The 10,065-nt window shown below is 51.2% G+C and overlaps 1 protein-coding gene across 1 annotated transcript in view; it reads left to right on the top strand.

Moving 5' to 3' along the window:
• Positions 1 to 471: 471 nt before the first annotated feature.
• LOC112616920 (protein unc-13 homolog A) overlaps positions 472 to 10,065 on the top strand; it is a gene marked incomplete at both ends in the record, with an annotated part of 36,936 nt that continues 27,342 nt past the window's right edge. Inside the window, 4 exons of the mRNA XM_025373683.1 lie at positions 472 to 595; positions 2,187 to 2,260; positions 3,585 to 3,639; positions 7,111 to 7,146. Coding sequence (XP_025229468.1) covers positions 472 to 595; positions 2,187 to 2,260; positions 3,585 to 3,639; positions 7,111 to 7,146 — 289 coding nt within the window. The remainder of the gene's footprint in view (positions 596 to 2,186; positions 2,261 to 3,584; positions 3,640 to 7,110; positions 7,147 to 10,065) is intronic.

Raw genomic sequence — 10,065 nt, 5'->3', positions numbered from 1 at the left:
GAAAGAAAGAAAGAAAGAAAGAAAGAAAGAAAGAAAGAAAGAAAGAAGGGAAGGAAGGAAGGAAGGAAGGAAGGAAGGAAGGAAGGAAGGAAGGAAGGAAGGAAGGAAGGAAAGAAGGAAGGAGAAAGAAAGAGGAAAGAAAGAAAGAGAAAGAAAGAAGAAGGAAGGAGAGAAAGAGAAAGGAAGGAGGGAAGGAAGGAAGGGAGGGAGGGAAAGAAAAAAGAAGGAAAGAAAGAAAGAGAAAGAAAGAAGAAAGAAAGAGAAAAGGAAGGAAGGAAGGAAGGAGAGAAAGAGGAAGGAAGGAGAGAAGGAGGGAAGGAGAGAAGGAAGGAAGGAAGGAAAGGAAGAGGGAGAGGAGACACGACTTTTGTTTTGGGGTAGGGGTGAGGGGGATGTCTCATGTGAGAGTAGGGGCCCCAGGGACCAGCGTAGCAGATGCCTGACCCACACACCTCCTCCACTGACCTCCAGGAGGGCCCTGGAGAGTGGCTGACACTGGACTCCCAGGTCATCATGGCGGACAGTGAGATCTGCGGCACCAAGGACCCCACTTTCCACCGCATCCTCCTGGACACGCGCTTTGAGCTGCCCTTAGGTGAGTACCCAGGCACGGGACATTCATCCAGCCCGGCCCCACTTCTGGACTCACTCAGCTATTCCAGGAGAGTCAACAGGCTGAACCTGCTGCGTGCAGGCCATGACCCAGGCCCCGTACCTTCCCAATGAGCTGCAAATGTTTCACAAACCCACGGCGCTCAGGGCTGAGCTATCCTGGCGGTTCCTTGGTGATGCCTAAGGCTGCAACATTGAGCTGGGGATAGGAGGAGAGACAGACAGAGAGAGAGAGACAAAGAGAGACAGAGAGAGACATGTAGACAGAGGCTGAGAACAGATAGTCCCCTCTTCCTTTCCGGAAGCACCTTGAGCCTCTCCACCTCATTCTTCTAAGAACCCATGGCTGGCCAGGCACAGTATCTCATGCCTGTAATCCCAGCACTTTGGGAGGCTGAGGTGGGAGGATCATTTGAGGCCAGGAGTTTGAGGCCAGCCTGGGCGATCTAGTGAGATCCCATCTCTATGAAAAAGTTAAAAATTCACCAGGCGAGGTGGCTGCTGGGCGCAGGTGGCTCACGCCTGTAATCCCAGCACTTTGGGAGGCTGAGGTGGGTGGATCACGAGGTCAGGAGATCGAGACCATCCCGGCTAACACGGTGAAACCCCGTCTCTACTAAAAACACAAAACAATTAGCCGGTGTGGTGGCGGGCACCTGTAGTCCCAGCTACTCGGGAGGCTAAGGCAGGAGAATGGCGTGAACTTGGGAGGCGGAGCTTGCAGTGAGCTGAGATAGCGCCACTGCACTCCAGCCTGAACGACAGAGCGAGACTCCATCTCAAAAAAAAAAAAAAAAGAAAAGAAAAGAAAAAGAAATTCACCAGGTGCCTGTAGTCCCAACTATTCAGGAGGCTGAGGCGGGAGGATAGCTCGAGCCCAGGAGTTTGAGGCTGCAGTGAGCTGTGATTGTGCCACTGCACTCCAGCCTGGGTGACAGAGTGAGACCCTGTCTCTAAAAAATAAAAAATAAAAACAATGGGCATGGTGGCTGATGCCTGTAATCCCAGCACTTTGAGAGGCTGAGGTGGATGGATCACCTGACGTCAGGAGTTTCAGACCAGCCTGGCCAACATGGAGAAACCCTGTCTCTACTCAAAATACAAAAAATTAGCCAGGCGTGGTGGCGCATACCTGGAATCCTAGCTACTTAGGAGGCGGAGGCAGGAGAATTGCTTGAACCCGGGAGGCGAAGGTTGCAGTGAGCCACGATTGCTCCACTGTACTCCAGCCTGGGCAACAGAGTGAGACTCCGTCTCAAAAAAAATTTTTTTTAATTTAAAAAAATTAAATAAAAACAATGGCTTCCCCACCCTCGTAAAGGCTAGGAACCATCTCCTCTCATCCTCCAACTATTCTCCATCCAGCTCTGGGAAGAGGGGCATCAGAGACACCACGGTACCTCCCCTTCATCTCCATCCACCCTCTTGAGACCCCAGGCCAGCCCACCCCTACTTCTGAGGCTTTGCCAAAGACCCCAGAAACCAGGGCCCGGCTGGAACTCAGTAGGCCTGGAGGATGGAGGCTGAGGGGCAGGGAGGAGCTTCCAGGCTCACGGACACGGCTCTGCTTGCAGACATTCCCGAAGAGGAGGCTCGCTACTGGGCCAAAAAGCTGGAGCAGCTCAACGCTATGCGGGACCAGGATGAAGTGAGTGTTGCGCTGGGAGGGGGCTGTTTTCTTCCTTGTTTCTGTCTCTGTCTCCCCACGATTTTCACTTACTGATGCTGTTTCTCTCTGAGCTTGTCTTTCCCTGCGTCTCTGTTTCTAACTTTGTTAACCTGACTGCGTCCATGACCCATGTGGTCCAATCTCAAGACAATGATGGGGTCAAGAAACATGCAGAGGCCAGGCGCAGTGGCTCATGCCTGGAATTCCAGCACTTTGGGGGACCAAGGTGGGCAAATCACCTGAAGTCAGGAGTTCAAGATCAGCCTGGCCAACACAGTGAAACCCCGTCTCTACTAAAAAAAAAAAAAAAAAAATTAGCCAGGCTCAGTGGCTCACACCTGTAATCCCAGCAATTTGGAAGGCCGTGGCGGGCAGATCGTTTGAGGTCAGGAGTTCGAGACCAGCCTGGCCAACATGGTGAAACCCCGTCTCTACTAAAAACACAAAAAATTAGCTGGGCATGGCAGCATGCACGTATAATCCCAGCTACTCGGGAGGAGGTTGCAGTGAGCCGAGATTACGCCACTGCACTCCAGCCGGGGTGACACAGCAAGACTCTGTCTCAAAAAAAAAAAAAAAAAATCCAATCCACCATTGATGGGCACCTAAGTTTATTCCATGTCTTTGCTGTTGTGAATAGCACTGCCATGAACATACGTGTGCATGTGTCTTTTTGGTAGGACAATTTCTTTTCCTTTGGGTATATACCTAGTTGTTTGTTTGTTTGTTTGTTTGAGATGGAGCCTCCCTCTGTCGTCCAGGCTGGAGTGCAATGGCACAATCTCAGCTCACTGCAACCTCCGCCGCCCGGGTTTAAGTGAATCTCGTACCTCAGCCTCCCAAGCAGCTGGGCTTACAGGCGCGTGCCACCACGCCCAGCTAATTTTTTGTGTTTTTAATAGAGACAGGGTTTCACCATGTTGGCCAGGCTGGTCTCAGACTCCTGACCTCAAGTGATCTGCCTGTCTCGGCCTCCCAAAGTGCTGGGATTACAGGTGTGAGTCACTGCACCTGGCCCCTAGTCTTTTTCTATCTCTGTTTCTCACTCCTTCTCTGTCTCTGTCTCCGTCTTTCTCTCTCTCTCTCACATCTCTGTGTGTGTGTGTGTGTGTGTGTGTGTGTGTGTGTGTGTGTGTGTATCTTTCTCTCCTTTTCTCTCTTACTCCCTGTGTCCTTCTCATAGTGGGGGAGAGAATTTGGGAGGCAGAGGGAAGTCGGGATGGGATGGAACAGACGACTATCCTGGTCCCCTGGCCTTTGGCCCCTCTGAGATAAGCCCTTTCTCCTTCCGCCACCCCTTCAGTATTCGTTCCAAGATGAGCAAGACAAGCCTCTGCCTGTCCCCAGCAACCAGTGCTGTAAGTACCTCTTGATTCTTCCTTGGGCATCAGCTGAAACACTCATCCCTCCCCTACCCCATGACTGTCCTGTCTAAAGGCTCCTCCAGTCTGGAGATACAAGTCCTGAGAGTGCAGTGTCCACTTACAGTATATTAGAAATTAGCGTTCTGAGGCTAGGCATGGTGGCTCACCCCTGTAATCCCAGCACTTTGGGAGGCCGAGGTCAGGAGTTCGAGACCAGCCTGGCCAACAGGGCACAACCCCATCTCTACTAAAAATACAAAAAAAATTGAACAGGCATGGTGGTGGGTGCCTGTAATCCCAGTTACTCAGGAGGCTGAGGCAGGAGAATTGCTTAAACCCAGAAGGCAGAATCTGCAGTGGGCCAAGGTCATGCCACTGCACTCCAGTCTGGGTGACAGAGCGAGACTCTGACTCATAAAAAGAAGGAAGGAAAGAGAAAGAGAAAGAAAGAGAGAAAGAGAAAGAGAGAGAAAGAAAGAAAGAAAGAAAGAAAGAAAGAAAGAAAGAAAGAAAGAAAGAAAGAGAAAGAAAGAGAGAGAGAAAGAAAAGAAAGAAAGAAAGAGGGAGGGAGGGAGGGAAGGAAGGAAGGAAAGGAAGAGTTCTGAGACTTGGGCTTGATGAAAGACAGGGAGGAAGACAGGAAGGAAGGAAGGAAGGAAGAAAGGAAGGAAGGAAGGAAGAAAGGAAGGAAGGAAGGGAGAGTTCTGAGACTTGGGCTTGATTTCCACCTTGCTATGTGGTCATGGGCAGGCCAGCGTCCCTCTTCTATATTTAGGGGCCCTCTCTTTGAAATAGTGCATCTGACAGCCCCCTCCCTCTAAGGGCTGTTGGAAGGATCCAGGACATCTAGAGATATGAAAAACACTTCGTAGATGCTTCACTTTCCATTCATCAGATCCTGGATGAGGGCGTATAACTCATTCCACAAACTATTCATGGGGCCAGCACAAACCCCGAGCAGCCTACAGTCAGATGGCACAGACAGACACAGACAGAAGATTCTGCCAGCACATGTACAATGGGCACACGTACAACAGATGAAGGCTGTTTCACTAACCCATTTTCTTAGATGGAGAAACTGAGGCCCAAGAGGAGATGTGATTTACCTAAGGCCACACACCCAGCAAGTGGCAGAGCCAGGATTTGAAACCAGGTCTGAGGGACTCCAACTTTGCTTCCCTTTCCACTGAACCTTGTCTGTTGATGATGATGATCACGTTTCTCTTCCTATTTCCATCAAGGCTGCAGTTGTCAAGATTTTTTTAATCTTCCTGGGCCCTGTCGACACTCAGATGCATCCAGACAAGGTCTTTTCATGGATGGAAGAGCTGTCTCCCTCCTTAAAATGACTTCCCATTGCTTTGTGGTGGAGGAGAAGTAGCAAATCATATAGCCTCAGGACAGAGCTCCCACCTGCTGACACCAAAACCCCACTTCACTCTTCAGCCAACTCCTTCTCCTTTCCATTTACTTTCTTTTCTTCTTCTTCTTTTTTTTTTTTTTTTTTTGGAGATAGAGTCTCCCTCTGTCACCCAGACTGGACTGCAATGGCACTATCTTGGCTCACTGCAGCCTCTGCCTCCTGGGTTTGGGCAATTCTTGTGACTCAGCCTCTTGAGTAGTGGGGATTACAGGCACATGCCGTCACGCCCAGCTAATTTTTGTATTTTTAGTAGAGATGGGGTTTCGCCATGTTGGCCAGGCTGGTCTCAAATTTTTTACCTCATGTGATCCACCCACCTCAGCTTCCCAAAGTGCTGGGATTACAGGTGTGAGCCACCGTGCCTAACCCCTTTCCATTTGCTTTTCCATCTTCCTTTTTTCCCCTCTCACAGCTTTCCCCGTATCTGTGTCTCCCCCACCATGTGTCCAGGAGGGTGGTAATGGAGGTGGGGTTGAGGGGGGCTTGGGGAACTCCAGCTGGAGTATCCTGTTTCTACACTAACTTGGGGTGTGATATTGAGAAAGTTCCTTGGCTTCCCTGGCCAGGGAGGAGTCATCACTGCCCGGAAGGAATTACAAACCCCCTCTGGGTGAATGGGGTCATTGAGAGGTTGCAGTGGGGGTGGGGCCAGGCAGAGTGGAAGTGGGAAGGCAATGGCAGAGAGTCCCTGGGCAGATGGACTAGAGCCAGGGGCAAGTTCGATTTGGGAAGTGGAGACCACCACTCAGTATTTACCCACAAGTCCTCCCTGGGCGTATTTTGTCACCCCCATTTCCCAGAGGAAGCAGTCAATGGTCAGAGGAGCCAGGATTCTGGTCCAGGACATTTTTCTGAAGTGCCAGGTACTGCACATGATAGGCAAAGGGGTTCTCGCCCTGGCCCTGATGCTCAGAGGCTGTGTGACTTTTGGCTGCTCACTGCATCTCTCTGAGCCTCATAGTTTCACCCGTAAAATGAGCAGACCACCCAACAGAGGTGTTTTAAACCTTAGGGTTTCCAATTTAGTGTGTCTTTCCTTATCCAAGAGCTGGTAGAGGAAAAGGGTGGAGACTGGGAGACTGTTAACCCCAGACTTCATAGTCAGAAAACCCTGGGCCCAGATACCCACTTTGTTACTTCCTGACTGAGCCTTTCCTCTCATTGAAAACTGAGCCAGGCTCAGTGGCTCATGCCTGTAAATCACAGCTACTCGGCCTCACATGAGACCAGGTGTTTGAGACCACCCTGGCCAACATAGCAAGACTCCATCTCTACACAAAAAAACAAAAAGAAAAACCACCAAGAACCAAAACATTAGCTGAACATGGTGGTGGGTGCCTGTAATCCCAGCTACTCGGGAGGCTGAGGTGGGAGGATCACTTGAGCTTGGGAATTGGAGGCTGCAGTGAGCCATGATTGCACCACTCCACTCCAGGCTGGATGACAGAGTGAGACCCTGTTTCAAAAAACAAAAAAAATTAAAGAAAAGAAAAAAATAAACAAACAGGGATATCCCACCTTCCTCCCAAGGTGGAGAGCAGAGACACAGCAAGTGTCAGCAATGAAAGTGATACTTAGGAAAGGTACTCAGGACAGGGCCGGGCGCGGTGGCTCAAGCCTGTAATCCCAGCACTTTGGGAGGCCGAGACGGGCGGATCACGAGGTCAGGAGATCGAGACCATCCTGGCTAACACGGTGAAACCCCGTCTCTACTAAAAAATACAAAAACCTAGCCGGGCGAGGTGGCGGGCATCTGTAGTCCCAGCTACTCGGGAGGCTGAGGCAGGAGAATGGCGTGAACCCGGGAGGCGGAGCTTGCAGTGAGCTGAGATCCGGCCACTGCACTCCAGTCTGGGCGACAAAGCGAGACTCTGTCTCAACAAAAAAAAAAAAAAAAAAAAAGGAAAGGTACTCAGGACAAGAGCGGCTCTTGGGGTGGGGGGAGCAGATGCGGAGAGTGAGGAGGACCGCAGGGGGGGCCCGCTTCCTACACCCACCCCTTTGTCTGCTCCCTTTTATTATTTCTCCCCTTCTCTTTGTAGGCAACTGGAATTATTTTGGCTGGGGTGAGCAGCACAGTAAGTACTCAGCCTGATTGATGTTCTGGGAGGCCCATGGGAAGGTGGACACCTTGGTGATCCCAAGGCCCCTCCCCACTATCACACAGGGAAGCAGGGAGCCTGTGACCAGCACATGGGGGCCAGAGGGCTTGGCGAGACCCCTTTCAAGCTTTCCTGTACCCTGTTCGTTAGTGCCTGTCTTGGGAGGCCCGCTGTCTGCTGGGGAGTGGGCACCATCGTTGGGGTGGGGGGGTTCAGCCTGGAGGAGTGGACATTTAGACCGACAACCTGCCTGTGTCCAGCTGGGTGCTGTGGCCTCCTCCCGCCACTCCCCCTGTATCCCCTCACCTCCTCTCCTGTATCCCCTGCCTTTTGGTCTTCCTATCTTCCTTCTCCGCTTGGAAATGGGTCCAGTGTCACTCACGCGGAGACCTCACCAACCCCTTAGGCTCCGCCCATACTCACACCTTACCTTCCATCTTCATTTGCTGTCCCAGGGAAGAAGGCAAGCCACGCCCTCCCTAAATTTAATGTTCATTTTTCTTTTTCTTTTTCTTTTTCTTTTTTTTTTATTGAGATGGAGTCTCACTCTGTCACCCAGCCTGGAGGGCAGTGGCACGATCTCGGCTCACTGCAAGCTCCGCCTCCCGGGTTCACACCATTCTCCTGCCTCAGCCTCCCAAGTAGCTGGGACTACAGGCGCCCGCCACCTCACCCGGCTAGTTTTTTTTTTTTTTTGTATTTTTTAGTAGAGATGGGGTTTCCCCGGGTTAGCCAGGATGGTCTCGATCTCCTGACCTCGTGATCCGCCCGTCTCGGCCTCCCAAAGTGCTGGGATTACAGGCTTGAGCCACCGCTCCTGGCCAATTTTTTGTATTTTTAATAGAGATGGGGTTTCACCATGTTGGCCAGGCTGGTTGTGAACTCTCGACTTCAGGTGATCCACCCACCTTGGCCTCCCAAAGGGCTGGGATTACAAGTTTGAGCCACTGCGCCCGGCCTCCTGTGAGAATCTAATGCCACCACTGATCTGACAGGAGGCGGAACTCAGGCAGTAATGTGAGTGATGGGGAGCAACTATAAATACAGATGAAACTTCACTCACTCACCTAACCGCCGCCCACCTCCTGCTGTGCGGCCCAGCTCCTAACAGGCCACAGACCAGACCCGTGCCCTAAGGAGTTGCTCCCTTTCTCCCATACCCTGCCTCTTCTAGAGAGACCCAGTCCTCTATTCTCTTTTTTTTTTTTTTTTTTGAGATGGAGTCTCGCTCTGTCACCCAGACTGGAGTACAGTGGTGCGATCTCTGCTCACTGCAACCTCCACCTCCCAGGTTCAAGCAATTCTCCTGCCTCAGCTCCTGAGTAGCTGGGATTACAGGTGCATACCACTATGCCTGGCTAATTTTTGTATTTTTAGTAGAGATGGGGTTTCACCATGTTGGCCAGGCTGGTCTTGAACTCCTGACCTCAAGCAATCCTCCTGTCTCGGCCTCCCAAAGTGCTGGGATTACAGGTGTGAGTTACCATGCCTGGCCAGTCCTCTATTCTGAGGATAAATCTGCCTCCTTCTCTTTTCTGCACCAACTGGGAAGTCCTTCACTCCTTCCTTATATCCTGGTGGACAAACCTATCTCCAGGACCAGTGAAACTGTTGACAAACACTTTGGTACACCATTTATCAAAAACAAGTTGGTTAAAAATCAATTTAGGGCCGGGTACGGTGGCTCACGCCTGTAATCCCGGCACTTTGGGAGGCCGAGGTGGGCGGATCACGAGGTCAGATCGTGATCTGAGCTGAGATCGCACCACTGCACTCCAGCCTGGGTGACAGAGCGAGACTCCAACTCAAAAAAAAAAAAAAAAAGTCAATTTAGGCCAGCCACAGTGGCTTACACCTACAATTCCAACACTTTGGGAGGCTGAGGCGGGAGGATTGCTTGAGCCCCAAAGTTTGAAATCAGCCCGGGCAACACAGCAAGACCCCACTTCTACAAAAAAAAAAAAAAAAAAAGGCCAGGTGTGGTGGTACACCCCTGTAGTCCCAGCTATTCAGGAGGCTGAGGCGCGAGGATTGCTTGAGCCCAGGAGGTCAAGGGTACAATGAGCCATCATTGTGCCACTGCACTTCAGCCTGGGCAACAGTGTGAGACCCCATTTCTAAAAAATAAATATATTAAAATAAATAAATAAATAGATAAATAAATCAATTCCGCCAAAATGAATGCTTGGCAGACAGGACAAGCTGGATAACAACCAACTTGCCACAAACGAACAGTATGGTCAAAAGCAAAGACAGGCCAGGCGCGGCAGCTCACACCGTAATCCCAGCACTTTGGGAGGCCGAGGTAGGCAGATCACTTGAGGTCAGGAGTTTGACACCAGCCTGGCCAACATGATGAAACCTCGTCACTACTAAAAATACAAAAATTAGCCAGGCATGGTGGTGCGTGCCTGTAATCCCAGCTACTCGGGAGGCTGAGTCAGGAGAATCATTTGAACCTGGGAGGTGGAGGCTGCAGTGAGCTGAGATTGCATCATTGTACTCTAGCCTGGGTGACAGAGCGAGACTCCTTCTTTTTTTTTTTTTTTTTTTTGAGACGGAGTCTCGCTCTGTCGCCCAGGCTGGAGTGCAGTGGCCGGATCTCAGCTCACTGCAAGCTCCGCCTCCCGGGTTCCCGCCATTCTCCTGCCTCAGCCTCCCGAGTAGCTGGGACTACAGGCGCCCACAACCGCGCCCGGCTAATTTTTTGTATTTTTAGTAGAGACGAGGTTTCACCGTGGTCTCGATCTCCTGACCTTGTGATCCGCCCGCCTCGGCCTCCCAAAGTGCTGGGATTACAGGCGTGAGCCACCGCGCCCGGCGAGACTCCTTCTTAAAAAAAAAACCCTTGGCCGGGCGCGGTGGCTCACGCCTGTAATTCCAGCACTTTGGGAG

Source organism: Theropithecus gelada, unplaced genomic scaffold, assembly GCF_003255815.1.
Source record: "Theropithecus gelada isolate Dixy unplaced genomic scaffold, Tgel_1.0 HiC_scaffold_138, whole genome shotgun sequence".
Lineage (NCBI taxonomy): Eukaryota > Metazoa > Chordata > Mammalia > Primates > Cercopithecidae > Theropithecus > Theropithecus gelada.
Note: the sequence above shows the minus strand (reverse complement) of the source record. Positions and strands in the feature narration are given on the sequence as shown.